The sequence below is a fragment of the Orbicella faveolata genome, unplaced genomic scaffold (assembly GCF_042242905.1).
Source record: "Orbicella faveolata isolate gen_17 unplaced genomic scaffold, um_ofav_v1 contig_2, whole genome shotgun sequence".
In the NCBI taxonomy this organism is placed as follows: domain Eukaryota; kingdom Metazoa; phylum Cnidaria; class Anthozoa; order Scleractinia; family Merulinidae; genus Orbicella; species Orbicella faveolata.
Genome location: NW_028301547.1, coordinates 5199926 through 5215000, shown reverse-complemented (window position 1 = coordinate 5215000; position 15075 = coordinate 5199926). Strand labels below are relative to the sequence as shown.

Below are 15075 nucleotides of genomic sequence, written 5' to 3'. Positions count from 1 at the left end.
CATAAGCTCAATGATGTTGATTTCAGGTCTAAATAGGTTAAAATGTTGATTTCACGTTAACGCGTGACGGCAAGGAGGTTGATTTCTCTTAGAAACCAGCAAAATGTCAATTCCACGCAACGTATAAGCTCAAAAATGTTGCTTTTAGGTCAAAAAAGGTTTAAATGTTGATTTCACGTTGACGCGTGACGGCAAGGATGTTGGTTTCACTTAGAAACCAGCAAAATGTCAATTTTACGCAGCGCATAAACTCGATGATGTTGATTTCAGGTCTAAATAGGTTAAAATGTTAATTTGACGTTAACGCGTGACGGCAAGGATGTTGGTTTCACTTAGAAAACAGCAAAATGGTAGGAGCCCATGCTGGGCTCCTGAAAATGGTAATTTCACGCAACGTATAAGCTCAAAAATGCTGATTTCAGGTCAAAAAAAGGTGTAAATAAAAATAAAATGAAACAAATAAACATTTCAATAAACACTTTTTCAAATACGGCAACGTCTTCAATGGCTAAAAAATCACGAGATAAAACATAGTTTTCGACAAACGCGATCGTAGCTTTATGTCACGCACCGCCATAACTTCCAAGTTCAAAATGCGCTGGTACCTCTTATGCCTGATGAGGACAACAACTTTGGCGGCTGTTTAGTTTTGGATTTAAGAATTTGATGACTCCACGTGAAAACGCTCTATAAATAGGGCTGACAGATTAACAGATTAACCCTTCTGCGCAACGTACGGGTCTCCATACATCTGCATGTCCCCTGATCCCAGAAGCTCAAAACACTACAAATCATGCCGATTTGAAATAAAATCAACGCAAACTGGATCACAGATCTGTTACAATCGATCGCCACTTGCTGGCCATTATTATGTTTAAATCTAGTTACCAGTTCGAGAAACGTCCGCAGAACGTAATCGCAATGCATGCCGGGAAGGGTCTTTACACCTCGTGCGCGGGAAGACATGGCGGTCGATACAAGACAAATTTTATCACTCTAAAACCAGTTCTCGCTTTCCAAACTTTGACGCTAGCAACGCTTGGCAAATGGGCCACAACTCACCAGAGAGTATTTTTCTTGGGCAAGAACTGCTCTTGGACTTTGCTACCTGGCTCGATCTGACTTCGAACGCCGATAACACGATTCCGGTATATCAGCTGCCTTCGAAGTTTCAGAACACGTTTTGATTCTTTAAAACGTGCTGATGACTTACGGGTTTATCGAGGCTTTATGATGCCTCTCAACCACCAGGTAGGCACACAAGGTACTTTAAAACAATGCTTAAGATATTAGTTGACAGAGCTCTAATACAGCACATCTCTTTTTTGTTTGATGGCATTTCGTTTGACGCTCGATCGATTCGCGTGTTGTGTTCACGTCACAATAACCGGTGTAAACAATCCGTTCCCAGATTTCCGCTCTATATGCTGTGGGATTTGGTTTTGACTTCATACACTATAAACAGTCTGCCTGTTTGCTGTTCAACAAATAAACTCCTAAAGACATGGCTAGGAAAAGCCAAGTTTTTTGCCTACGTTTTAACTCGAAAACAAAGCAAAAACCAGCGACAAAAATACAGAACCACATTTTTCTATTACATTGAAGACCACATGCAAAAATTCAGCTAATTTGGAGCAAGAAAAAAGAAAAGCAACCAAAATCGTCACTTATCCCCTTTTATGACTAGCTTCTTCAAATGTGAAATTAATGTGACTCAAAATGCAAAATTTTCGCAAATTTGCAAAATTTAAATGTCGTGAAAAATTATTTGCGAACCTCAAAATCACAAAATAAAGGTGTTGCAAAAGTTTCATGTAACAAGGCATGTATTTTTTTTGTGTAAGGGGAGGGGTGGCTTAATAAATTTCTTCCTCTCAAGAGGGGTTGCTTAATAGAGGATTTACAGTAGATACAGTATGTGGTATGATTTTGTAAAGGAAACATGAAAGCTTGTTTATATCATCCCTCTGGCCACTGGATATTCTCAGTTTACAACAGGGTTCACTTCCCCTGTAAAATTAGGTAATGACCTCTGCCCTTTGAAAAGTGCTTTCCCCTCTTAGGATTAGGTATAACATTTTCTTTGAATTTGGCTTTTTTAAACAAACAAAAAACAACAAAACAAGGGAAACTTATGATAAAAGCTTTGATTGATATCCTAAGGTACTTTTTGTTGGGTGAGGCACTCTGTTACATGTACTTGCTTGGATACTGCGATGCATAAAAGTAACAAAAAGCTAAGGTAGTTTGTTACAAACAGATTTTGATCTACACCGTCAAGTGCAAGAAAAAAATCAGAATATTTCACAAACAAGGTAAACAAGTGGCATAACTTTATTGAATTAAATAACATAACTTCAATTTCTAATTTTCCTAGTTCTTTCGAAAACTGTGAAAAAAATATTTGTAAAAATAAATGTTCTATATATTTTACACACAATAATTATTTCTGTAGGAAAAAGATACAAAATGATATTATTTGAACATGTTGTTTAACACAATAGATTATTACATCTGTAATGGTATGGCTGTGTGTTCTTCCACAAAAGAAACAAAGGTGTCCCATACTTACTGTCATGCAGTGCATGTATTTTCACAGCTGCAGCTACATAAGGGCCTGTATGCTACATCCTAGGGAGGTGGGAATGTGTGTTTCAGTCACTGCCATTTGTTTGTTGCTGCACTGGCTTCGGGTCAAGAGCAATCAAACGTCCCCCCAATAAATCGTTTGTTTGTTCCTCTACTTCAATTACGACTGAGTCATGATAGAGGCTTCCTTCTCCAGTATTTTGATGTGATGTCTCGATTTTCTGTTCCAGCGCGCTTTTGAGTTTTTTTGCCGATGAAAAGTCTATGTCCCTTACCTTTGCATATGGTACTTCGTTGACATATGTTGGTAAAATCCATGTGCATTTCGCTTGAGTACAGGCGAGCTTTCCTTGAATCCGTGTCACAGCTTCGATGTAAAACATCACGCTCGCTACATGGGAACAGGATTCAGCCAGTCCTGCCTTGCAGCCTAAGCAATGCGCAGAGATAATGGTGCCGTCCTTTTCTACAATGATCCAAATGTTCACGAGAGGATCGTTCATTCGCTGCGAATGTCTCACCTTGGCCACAACAACAATCTTGCCCGCGATTTCTTTCCCTTGAACTGACGCGACGAAACCAGAGACCATCTGGTTGTACGCCTCCAAACTTTTGAAGGCCTTAAACTGCTTGTTTGTGTAATAGCTTGTCTCCAAAACTAAATAGGAAAGCAAGTCCGAGACTTCTATAGGAGGCAAACATTCGGAGCTGAACTGCTCGCTCGGTATGGCCACAGGCAGCCCAAGCTCTCTCTATGAACCACACAAGCAACACAATATGGCATCGAATTATAAGAGTTTATATGGGATTTTCTACAAGATATCCATGGAGGTAGTTAAAAGTGAAAATTCTCAATAAAAATGGCTTACCTTGTTCCATACGTGTGTTGTTTGCTCCTGGTGTGGTTATTTTACCGATTGAACTTGATTTAAGCGACTTTTTTGAATTCCGATTTTCCCTTTATAAAGAGAGGACAAGACCGCAATTTGTCAATTAAACTTCTTGTAATCCCCTCAGGTCGAATTTACAATGCTAAATAAAAATCGTACAGAACGCTTTTGCAAAATGGCTTCAAAACCAAAGAAACTTAAGATCAACGGCGAAAGCTCCGTAGAAACCGAGGAGATACAATCATTTTTGAAGTGGAAGTCGTGGTAAGTTTTCTCGTTTATGCACCTTTGATTTGTTTGTATAAAATATTCCCGAGCTGATAAACTAAATTTGCTTCTCTTAGGGTATTGTGGAATTACGAATATTGTGAGGAAACTGTAATGGAAGCCAGCAAAATTTTGTCTAGAGCATACGAAGAGAAAGAAATTGCCGTCAGCAAATTGAACTCTCTTTTGCTCGGGAGAATTCTTAACGAATTATGGGGAGATGAAGTTAAATTGGTGAGGCGAGGACCAAGTAACTCAAAGGTGCGTAAACGTGAAAACTTACCATGACTTCCACTTCAAAAATGATCTCCTCAGTTTCTACGGAGCTTTCGCCGTTGATCTTACGTTTGACAAATTTGACAAATTGCGGTCTAGTACCCCCGCGAGTCTTGGTTTGCCAACATGACGAGGTTACCAAGCCGATTTCAACGGTCGTTATGTCGCGGATCAAACGACACGGAGCTCTTCCATAGTTTTATCGTTTCACTGGAGACACGAAGAGCCGCCTGGCGTCGCTCGCAGGGCTGCAATTGTGTGGCTAGAGGATTGAAATGAAAGATCAACCTTTGCCCTTGAACTCTGCGGTGGATTTGTGGCCGTGGCCACATTTTAGCCTGGGATTTTTCACTTCGTTCGGCAGGCTGTTCCGACTGAGGTGTTTCGCCTTGTCCTCTCTTTATAAAGGGAAAATCGGAATTCAAAAAAGTCGCTTAAATCAAGTTCAATCGGTAAAATAACCACACCAGGAGCAAACAACACACGTATGGAACAAGGTAAGCCATTTTTATTGAGAATTTTCACATTTAACTACCTCCATGGATATCTTGTAGAAAATCCCATATAAACTCTTATAATTCGATGCCATATTGTGTTGCTTGTGTGGTTCATAGAGAGAGCTTGGGCTGCCTGTGGTATGGCAGCTGGATCTACGCCAACCACAGAAATTTTCTTCAAATAGCGCTCTCGGACGTGGCTTTCGAGGTTTTTTACGTAGGATGAAAGCACTGGTATCTCCTCTTGTGATTTTGGGTCGCTTTCTTGGGAAATATCCATTGGAAAGATGAATTATTTGAAGACTTTGAACGCGAGCGCTTAGAAATGGCATAGATTTCCATATAATTTCACACCTCGCATGGGCACCAACATGGCGGAAACCTAATTTGCATAAGCTTATGACGTCAGCTGAAAACCAAGAATTGTAAAGCGCCTTTGAACTTAAGGATGCTGGCGCTATAAAAATCTTTATTATTATTGTCATAAATTATCAATTTCTATTTAAATAATAGAGTGTTTCTGTCGAGGAACTATCGGGTGATAGTTCCCCGCGGAAATTTGATGTTCTTAAGGTAAATATGTTAGTTTTAAGAACATCAAATTTCCAAGGGGCAACTATCAGACCGATAGTTCCGAGACATAAACACTGTATTGTCTTTATTGTTCACCACTAAATTTTCTTCCGTGCACCAGTTCAAAAATCATATTGAATAATTTTCAACTTTTTTTTTTAGGTGAAAGCCGTGACAGCCAAATGTAAAATCTGAAAAAGAAAACAGACAAAAACCCACTTACTACAATTTCAGTTGTTTATTTTCTACAAACCCGCTTGTTTACAGAAAATTTTTCACGGACGAGTACTCTCCATCCGGGTATTTTCCACGGACGGGCACTATGCTCTGATAGTGTCTCTTCGTGGACGAACACTATCGCACCACGTGATCAATTTAAACCAATAAAAATCGGAGAAAATTTAGTGGTGAACTGTAACGTGTGGTAGTTGACGAGGTCGCAGCCCAGCTCAACTATCACGCATAGAAATCGACAGCGAATAATTTGATTGTTAATTATTAGTAAATCATTGTAGCTCGTTCAAAACTTTATCTAAATCCTCTTCGCAGAAACTTCAAAAAGGCAAAGAAGCGGCCGCTATTTTGCTAACAACCTCACACTGCTGTACAAACTACTCACTATCTACAACAGAACAGGTAGTGAGTAGCGTAGCCAATAATAGAACGGCATTCGTGATAGAACGTTAGTAGATTTACACGAAAACACAGATAAATTAGTTATGCAGCGCTTTCGAGTGGTATACCATGGAATATCCCACGAGTCACTTGTATTTTCTCGGTAAAGACACGAGCATTTATTTATTTGTTTATTTATTATATCTTTTTATTATTTTTGTTTAAATCATAAATTAATTACATACAATACTAATATGACTAGCACTACTAACACTTCTTACAATACTAACATTACCTACAGTACTTATATTACTTACAATGCTAATATCACTTACACCGTTACTGACATTACTTACAATACAACCGTTACTTACACTTGTAATACTACTCACAATACTATCGTAACTTACACTACTGATACTATTCACAATACCGTAGCTTACAATATTCATTGTACTTATGCTTGACATTTATTACATATAAAATCAACAGAACGAGTATTTGTACTATTTTATACCATTCCACGGAAATACAGTGGCCAGCACAATTACGCGCGATGCACAATGGGATGGTTGGATGTAATACCGGTTTTCCTGTCTTCTTTCTATGGCATGGCATTAATGTTTTTATTGACACGTGGTTTCCTGTTGCTTGTTTCCAGGCTCTTGCAAGGTTTCGCCGAGCAGTGTACTTGATTCGTATTTTCAGCTCCCTTTGTCTCAGCATAAGGCGTTACGCTGATCAGGATAAATCACGGCAGTATGATTTTTACTACATCAGAGACATGCTGCCGGGGGACGACGATGAACCAACAACAACGAGTAAAGAAATGCCAATCACGTTTAACAAGCACCTTTTTTCCAGGGATAATACGGTAAAACTATTTTGCATTTTGATAAGAAAGTTAACTCGCAAAACCAATTACTTCAGCCACTAGTAATAGTGCAGTAAGTGCATCAGAATTTGAATCAGAAAAGTGCAACTGGGGGAAGGTGCGGAAAGAGCGAAGCACTAGTGAAAGCCCGGGAAAAAAATGAAACCAGCCGCGCGGGCGAGGAAATAATGAAAACCATTGCGCATGGCAAGGGCGGGAAAATGCTCATAGCCGTTGAAAAACGCGGGAAAATATGAAAAACCATTGATAAGCTCGGAAAAATGAAACCTAATAGCAAGCGCGGGCAAAATCACGTGACGTAAATCAACATCTTACTTACCATAACGGCAACCGTGGCTTTGAATTAATCGTTTAGCTCGCCAAACGTGAAACTAAAGTAAAATCTTGTCATCCTGCGGGAGGCATTAAGAGCATACTCCAACTTATTGTTTACTGAGTGAAATTATCTGTTTTACAGCTCCATTTCCCCTTCTGGGCTCGGTTGGTCTGTGCGAAGAAACCCGAAGATAGAAGCGAGACTGAAATGAATAAGCTTGTTACTTTGCTGCGAGGAATGAAGAGTTTTGGAAAATTTTCTCGCGAAGCTCAGCGAAACCTGTGTCAGACAATGACATATGCCCGGTGAGAACTTTTATATGTCGTGCTAGTATTGTGTTGTGCATTGAGCAATCGGTATAATGCCCGAAACAAAATCTCAAGGACAAGAGGATAGTCTTGGAGTTTTTTATGCGAAAATTAGAACTAAACGGCCCTGTTTTTCCCAGCGACTCAGATTGGATATGTAGAGTAGACGTCGTAAAGACGAACAGGTGATTTCATTAGAGTGATTTTCAATTGGGTTTCACCCACAAAATTCAACGGCCAATCACAACGGCCAATCACAACGGCCAGGCAATCCAGCCAACCAATCAAAACTCGAAGTAGGAACATGTGGCCGCCGTGGAGCCCGGGAAAACTTGTGTGAGCGTGTCACCTTTTGCTTGGATTTCTGATTGGATGAGAAAATGGCGTGATTTTTGTTAAAGCAATCCATTAACGCAGTAATGCAAAACGATAGCAAATGTGAACTGCTTTCGACACTCAAATGAAAAACGCTCTACTGCTCAAACTGAGTTTTAGTCTTTGTAATACTTTTTTCCATTCTGATCTAAGACCCATTTTTGGTTTTTGCTTATTTGTCGCACATGCCCATTTAATGCCCACTTACAAGACACCTTTTCAGTCTCCAACTTTTTTTCTGCTTCACATGTACAGTTATGAACGGAGAAGGATCATCGTCCGACAAGGACATCCGGGATATTGCTTTTACTTTATAGTCTCGGGCTCAGTCTCCGTCACCATCACGCGGAAGGACTACAAGACTGGAGTTTACGTCACTAACACTGTTGATGTACTGGAGAAGAACGAAGCGTTTGGGGTAAAGTCATCATTTATTCATTATCTAAAAAAGCTTTACAAAATGGTTATGCAGGTAACACGTTAAAAAAAGAAAAATTGTGATCTTAAGGTAAGGATAGAAAAACTGATGAAGCTTAATGTTTAAAATCGTAGAATATATAAATTTGTTTGATGCTCCAGTTGCAAAATGAACCTTTGTTTTTCCTTTTTTGTTCTGAGTTTGTTCTAGAAACTAAAATTTCGGGCATCTTTCTTGTAAATATATAATTAAGTCACTCGGATTCTCAATGTTTAGCTTCAAAATATCTATAAGTAACGTATATATAACAGAAGGCTACTAGCTCCTCGTTGCATGATCATGAATATAAGCTCTCAGAAAAGTCGTGCTCGTAGTATAATTGTTAACCGAAAAGTCTTGCGTCCCAAAGTGACTTTAAACTGGCAGCTAAACCCGTTAATCGTGCGGCAAGTGATGTTGGGTACCCCGCGATAGATTAGCGTCTTATGTATAGAAATAAGTAGGAAGGCCACTGGGTAGCAATGAATCGTAAAACAGTCCTTGTTGTACAGGAAATAGCGCTCATCTCAGAAGAAGCAAGACGAACCGCTACAATCATATGTAGGGAAAGAGTCGAGGTTCTCGTGGTAAACAGGGAGACCATCTTGGAATATTGTCCTGACGTGTTTCAACGCGAATACGAGGAAAAACTTCATGTTATGAGGTGAGTCTTGCTTAGACCGGGTTTCTATGCGTCAAGTGGGGAACTATTGTGTGTACACCTTCAGTTTTTATAGAATGCCATAGAAAATACAGCCAATCAGAATACAGGAAAGTCATTGCATACTCGACAGTGTTACAACTAACTTTCCTATTGTGGGCTTCGCTGTTATTCGTTGGCCACTGTTTTTTTCTATGGTATTGTATAAAATAATTATCCAACGTTTTCTCGTGGTATACTATGGAATATCGCGCTTGCCACTTGTATTTTCTTAGTACATATACCGAGATAACAGTGACCGTAAACACTACGATGCATATGTGAATCGTGGCTATCGAAAAAGCTAAATTAATGGAAAGATCTCTTTCCATTTTAACAATTTTGCGTTGTACTTTTAGGAGTCATTCTTTGTTTCATGGCTGGGGAGAAGACTTATTACGACCCTTGAGTTTTCGCTCACACATCAGAGAGGTAAAGAAAAGTTCTCAGTATCAAAGTTCGTTATAGGCTTTATTTCGAACTTTTATCGAAACAAGCTTTTTTTAAACGACTTTAAACTGAACTCACTCCTCTTTTCTCTTTCTCTACAGTTTTCTTACGGGAAATTGGTCGACATCGATTCGACAGATTCGGAGTCCATTTACTTCATAATTAAGGTGAGCCGAGGAATTAACTGGTGCCAAGAGACGGTGATGCGTACAATTCTAACCATTATACGATCGACCAGACTTAAGCACACATTCCTATTACCTTCAGGTTGGTAAATTAAATAATTTTCGATTCATCGCATCGCGGTGCCTCATGGTTATTGCGCTCGACTCGAGATCGAGCGGTCCGGGTTCGAATTGATCCCTGGCAGCATGGGGACATTGCGTTGTGTTCTTGGGCAAGACACTTTACTCTCACAGGGTCTCTCTCCACCCATGTGTGTATATAAATGGGTACCGGCGATGGACTAGCATCCCATCCAAGGGGGAGTAGAAATATTCCTAGTCGCCTCATACTACTGAAACCGGAGAAACGCGTCGGCCTGATGTGCCACTTGGCTCGTAAGCAGACTTTAGTTTACCTACCTTAGTTATATATATCAATTTTCACCTTTTTCGCAAATAACGAGCAACGTTTTTCATAGGGGAAAATGGAGATGTTGCGACGAGTTGATTTACAGGCTGTTCTCAAATCTGACGTCACCATCAGTTTATATCGGCAGCGGCCTCTTCCTCGACCAATCGCATCGCTCCCTCGCAAGAAAGGACCTAATACGAGCTATATCAACGTGGGCTCATTACAGCCTGGAGACTCTTGGGTAGGTGTAAAAAAAAAAAATCAAATGTTTGAAGTTATTCGTCTTTTTAGCTCTTTTTTGCTCTTTTAGATTATAAGACGAGCCAGTTTGTTTTTAAAATGGGTCTTTAAACTGCTGTGTAGAAAAGACATAAAGAGCGCAGAACGACACGTTCTCCAAACGTTGCAGATCTGTTCTAATTAGGAAACGAATCCATCTCAATAAATTCGTCCTAGAAGTCTCGCTCCGTTTGCTCAGCAATCTTCGTTTTTGGTATTTTGGTCGCGACCACGAGTCGCAACGTCCCGCTAGGCTCGAGTTCTTTTTCCAGATATTTTTGGTACGTAGATCAAAGAAAAAACAGAAGAGGCAAGCTAAGTGCCGAGGCTCATACCAAAATGATTGCGACCTCAGGGAATAAGATGAAGGATTAGAAATCTTTTAAACCTCGTCTGGAAAAGTGAGGGACTTTAGATGTTAAATGACATAGTTCTGTAGATTTGTTGGTAGCGAGGCATCGTGATTATTAAAATTGTACATGTATTCCAACGATTGTCAATGATTTTTCTCTGCTGTCAGGATCTAACGACTCTTGGAACTGTGGGTTCAGCATCAGGGCCTGGGAACATTTTAGTCAGCGCGGGTGTACGAGTTCTAAAAGTTCCCAAGAGGAGAGTTATTGAATTGAGTCCGAGAGGCCATATGGAGACATTTGAAGAAAACTTCAGCCCGAAACACAGGTTAGAATTAAACTGTTCACTGATCCGCGTATTAGTGGATGAGGACGAATTATGTGATATGAAAATATTGACTATTTATTCAATTCGGTATAGATTATTGTCTGCGATATCAATTTTCCTCATATTAATTTCAGAGTTTCTTTGCTCTCTTTCCTTATAGATGCCTCACGGATGAAGAGTTGTACAGAGATTATTTAGCGGCCGAGGCGTGGCTAGACTACAGAAAGAAAGTTGTACAAAGTGTCATAGACTCTAAGGAAGGGCGCTTTATTGCGCATGTGTCCGCTACAGCGAAGGGTTCGTCGGGTTGGACCGCGTGGCCTGGGAGCCAACAAGGAACGTAAACAGTTGTAGCAAATATATGGTCGACAGCTTACGAGAATTCTAAATTGCCAAGATATTCAGATAATTGTGGAGCAAGCATAGCGATATGAATGACGAAACTCTATGTCCAAAGATTTTCTCAACAGAAAAGCAGTTCCATTGGCTTAGTCGAGAGTACCGCAACAACAAATGGAATTTTATTACACCTGTTACAAATACTTTTTAAAACAAATATTGGACTACACAAATAAAAATATCGCCAAAATTCTGGCGGCTACACGCTACATCATTTAATTACTGCTTAATCTTTACGATGTATTCTATTATTTCAGTGCTTTGTCAATTTGAAAACCAACAGAGAGAAAGTTATTAGAATATCTTACTTTGAGACGAACATAAGAGGTGTCTGGTTGGTTCAGTTTCCCCAGAGCACATTTTAACAACGTAAGACCAACAAAGAAAAAGGGAAGCAGGCGGGACTTCAAATTATTGATAAAAGGACAACATGCATTCAAGGAAAGGACACATCAACAGAAGACGAGTCTATTTCTTGTACTGGCTTAAAAGCTCTTCGATCTTTGTCAGGTTCTTATCTTTTGCGATATCAAAAACAGTTTTGCCCGTTTCGTCTGTTACGTGTGGGTCAGCGCCCTGTTGACAAAGGAGAGGGAAAATAGTAAGTTTGTATCCAGATTATCTTCAGTTATTTTTATCCTCGTGTCGTGTCACAAACAAAGCAACTTCTCTCGACTAGTCACCAGGCTTGCTGGGAACGCTGTGGCCTAATGGTTAGTGCCCAACACTCTTGATTGAGCGGCCTGGGTTGGAGACCTTCCTATGGTCATTGTGCTGAAAGTCAAGGGCTAGAAACGTTACTCTCAAAATACCTCTTCACTCAGGACTATGACTCGGCTCTCTCCGCTGCAGAGGCTCAGAGGGAGTTTTCCGGGTGGGGAGAATCCGCTGAGCGATGCGAGTGTAGGCCCAGGGCTACGTATACGTCACCAGGTCCATTCGACCTCGCGCCTGCACAGACCTCGCACAGCAGATTTCTACACTGACGAACGTTCAAACGTCCGCGGAGGAGAAAGATAAATTGGTACAGACGATCTGTTAGGCTCACTTACTTCTTTCAAGAGGAAAGCTACAGTAGCGAGATGGTCTTTGTCAACCGCTGCCATCAATGGAGTCATGCCATCTTCATCCTGGTACTAGAACAGAAGAAGGAATCACGTGTGAAGCGAATGGAAAGTGTTTGATAGACGAGACCATGTGGCCGCGGGGTCGACCTCAGTCTCCTAGCTAGTAGGTAACCAGTACAACTTCTCCCTCCCCTTGGCAGGCCAGGTAACACAACACAACACAAAAGGAAGTTAGGCGAAGAAGGAACGGATGACTAGGTACAGAAATGCAGGCAAAAACAGAAACAACCAAGCCTGAAACAATATCGTAAAATCGTGGCTAAAAGCCCCCTCGGTTAGCAGCGCACGCCCACTGCTCAACAAGCCCTCCTCTGGTTAGAACTCGAAGCTCACCGAACACCCTTAACGCAGTTATCTACGCTTAAGATTATCAGGTAGCTCACACGATACAGTAGCTACATTGATGAATGGAATTTAGAACAAAAACAGGATATTGTTATTAGATAGTTTAAGGTAGTAAAGGGGGTCCGTAAGGATTACGTCACGTGACACCTTTGAAATAATGCAGTGACCGTTTGCCATGTTATGGCATATCGCATCGTTGAAGCGAGGAGAAAAATGGCGGCCAAAGCTTTTGTGTGATGCGGTATGATAATCAGTCCAAATCCATGAAATGGTTGAAATGTCAATGTCAAGCGTAGTACCATCGTCTCTATGAGCTTTTACAACTTAGGAACATATTTTTTGAGGTATTCCTTGATTTGAAGCCGAGCAATTGTGACATCTTATGGATGAGTCGGCCGGCGAAAGAATCACTGAGAGGATTTAAGAGCAAAACATACCCAAAGAAGATTAGTGGCTCAACTGAATCAGGCGTTTTCCAGTAGAACAGGTTTTTCTCGCGATATTTATCACGATGAACTTCCTTCAAGGTCAAACGAATCGTTCTCAAGGATTACTGGTTTAGACAAACAGAAAAACACAAGAAGACTGTTCTGCTTTATTTATCAAGGTAGTGTCTTTGAGGACCTTCGAGGGGTGGTCTGTTGTTAACGGCATTAATTTCATAACAGCTCTTCAGATCAACTCGACTCACCATGACCCGAGCAATTATTCGTGAAGAACCCATAATCGGTTTTTTACAGCTTCACACAGACCCGGCAAAGCCCGCCACTAACGCAGGCCAAACTGTAAAGTCGCCTGTGATGAGCAGATTGTAATTAGGCATTATAGTACCATTACGTATGTGGTTTCATTTACACACGCAAAAGTAAACAAAAAGAAAGAAAGGAAAAACAATCCCTTACGTCTATGATGGCCATATTTTCCAACAGAAATCTAACGATTGGAACCTTTCCTGCATCTGCGGCGTAGTGGAGAGCATTGCGTCCGTGTCTCACCTCGGCGTTAATTTCAGTTCCCTGTAAAACAGCAATGCGTACAGTTGTTACAGATTCAAATGCCGGGGGGTGGGGAAAGGGTGGGAAAGGAGGTCAGGAGAGGGGATGGGTAGGAGTCATTAAACCCTATTCTGTGAACGAATTGAGAGTCAGAGGTTGCATAATTATATTAATAATCACCTCAACAACTGCGACAAATCAATTTTGCTTAGGATGTCCCCCCCCCCCCCCCCTCAATGGCACCAAATGAAAATCTGTATTCATTACCGTAACAAATATTGTAAACAGCTTTCGTCTTACTTGATAGATCAACAGATTTTATGCCATACAATACTTGGGCCAAGTTGCAACATTATGCAACTGCAGAAATATTTTCAGTCAATTTCCAATGACTTTTCGTTCCTGCGAGTTCTTGGATTGTCTTGTTGCACTCGTGGACTCCAAATGAATTGACCCAGTAAAGTTTTAAGCGTCAAACATCCCTTACACGAGAGCATTGGCGAACAGAGTCAAGCGCCAATGAGAGCAGTGACAACCACGCTGCATCCATTCTTAACTTGAGTTTTTGATTCTCACAATTCAGACAACAGATAGAGTTCTTACCGGTCTTCTAAGATGCTTCTCTACATAGACCAAATCCCCAGTTTGGATCGCCTGAATAAACTGTTCACTAGCGCTCATGGTGCTACTGAAAAATTGTTCAAAAACGTCGAAGAAATCTACCGGGCACCGTCGGAAGTCGGCGAACTAACTAACAGATATATAAAGGGATATTTATTAAATTCTTTAAGCACAGGTCATGCGTGCCACGGAGGGCACTCAGCCATTCAGTTTTGATTGAATACCAAGATAAAACATCACAGTGTAAACCGTTTTGTTTTCTGTTAATGGCGGATTGGAGATTAATGAGTTTTGTTACCGCGTGTGTAAACAAATAAATATCATAGAGGATTGAATACACAGAGGCACCATTCGCTGCGATGAATCGAATTTGTACGTTGTGGAGATGAACCAAGTGTGTTCGTCAGTGACAAGGTGCCGACTGAAGATCATTAGAAGGCTTCTTAATGAGCACAGGGTGGTTCCCAGGTAGCTTAATCCAGCGTCGCGTCGCTCAACTGTTTCTTTTGTGACGTCATCACACCGTGCAGTTGGGAAAACAGTCTGTCGAGCCCAATTAGGTAACATAACTTTTAGATATTTTACTTAGAAGTCCAGATATCTTAAATATTGCATGGGCGAGACTGCATTAAGGTGGAGCTTGAAAACGTTGATTATACAACTTCAAAATAACAAAACAGTGAACTAAGACCAACTAAGGAGCTATCCAATTAAGGAGAGCTCCGTCATACTGAATCTTTTGCGATGTACAAATTACTCTTAAATAAAAGACGGCCTTAAAATGGCTGCCTATTAAGCTAGAAAAATGCCAAAAAAAGGAATTTTACGCCCTGTAAACCAAATC

The 15075-nt window shown here is 40.6% G+C and overlaps 5 protein-coding genes across 5 annotated transcripts in view; 3 read left to right on the top strand and 2 right to left on the bottom strand.

The window, feature by feature from the left end:
- LOC149111670 (uncharacterized) overlaps positions 1-1650 on the top strand; it is a 4631-nt gene extending 2981 nt beyond the window's left edge. The window contains exon 1 of the mRNA XM_089289753.1: positions 1-1650. This exon is cut by the window's left edge and continues 2981 nt beyond it. The gene's annotated coding sequence lies outside the window, so the exon portion shown is untranslated.
- Positions 1-11352, top strand: part of LOC110044506 (uncharacterized) — a 16342-nt gene extending 4990 nt beyond the window's left edge. Inside the window, exons 2-10 of the mRNA XM_020750058.2 lie at positions 6369-6581; positions 7060-7223; positions 7857-8019; positions 8571-8722; positions 9118-9190; positions 9310-9375; positions 9852-10025; positions 10584-10744; positions 10905-11352. Of these exons, the coding sequence (XP_020605717.2) occupies positions 6369-6581; positions 7060-7223; positions 7857-8019; positions 8571-8722; positions 9118-9190; positions 9310-9375; positions 9852-10025; positions 10584-10744; positions 10905-11088 (1350 nt within the window). The 3' untranslated portion in view covers positions 11089-11352. The remainder of the gene's footprint in view (positions 1-6368; positions 6582-7059; positions 7224-7856; positions 8020-8570; positions 8723-9117; positions 9191-9309; positions 9376-9851; positions 10026-10583; positions 10745-10904) is intronic.
- LOC149111669 (uncharacterized) lies at positions 2655-3179 on the bottom strand. Its single transcript, XM_089289776.1, has one exon. It carries the CDS (start codon positions 3177-3179, stop codon positions 2655-2657), a length of 525 nt encoding a protein of 174 aa, XP_089145902.1.
- On the top strand, positions 3587-4605 carry LOC149111668 (uncharacterized). Its single transcript, XM_089289777.1, has 2 exons — positions 3587-3743; positions 3824-4605. The coding sequence occupies exons 1-2, from the start codon at positions 3619-3621 to the stop codon at positions 4032-4034; spliced, it is 336 nt and encodes a 111-aa protein (XP_089145903.1). The 5' UTR covers positions 3587-3618; the 3' UTR covers positions 4035-4605.
- Positions 11244-14395, bottom strand: LOC110044508 (myotrophin homolog). The gene is made up of 4 exons (XM_020750060.2): positions 14214-14395; positions 13518-13631; positions 12196-12279; positions 11244-11719 (listed from the first exon to the last, which is right to left on the bottom strand). Exons 1-4 carry the CDS (start codon positions 14289-14291, stop codon positions 11612-11614), a joined length of 384 nt encoding a protein of 127 aa, XP_020605719.1. The 5' UTR covers positions 14292-14395; the 3' UTR covers positions 11244-11611.
- Between the last annotated feature and the right edge of the window lie 680 nt (positions 14396-15075).

Excerpts from the sequence above, each read along its gene's own strand:
- LOC110044508 (XM_020750060.2), bottom strand. The coding sequence starts at position 14,291 with ATGAGCGCTAGTGAACAGTTTATTCAGGCGATCCAAACTGGGGATTTG. Across the intron at positions 12,280-13,517 it reads AAAATATGGCCATCATAGAC|TACCAGGATGAAGATGGCAT; the intron begins GTAAGGGATTGT and ends CTTCTGTTCTAG. Across the intron at positions 11,720-12,195 it reads TAGCTTTCCTCTTGAAAGAA|GGCGCTGACCCACACGTAAC; the intron begins GTAAGTGAGCCT and ends CTTTGTCAACAG.
- LOC149111668 (XM_089289777.1), top strand. The coding sequence starts at position 3,619 with ATGCTAAATAAAAATCGTACAGAACGCTTTTGCAAAATGGCTTCAAAA. Across the intron at positions 3,744-3,823 it reads TTTTTGAAGTGGAAGTCGTG|GGTATTGTGGAATTACGAAT; the intron begins GTAAGTTTTCTC and ends TGCTTCTCTTAG.
- LOC149111669 (XM_089289776.1), bottom strand. The coding sequence starts at position 3,179 with ATGGTCTCTGGTTTCGTCGCGTCAGTTCAAGGGAAAGAAATCGCGGGC.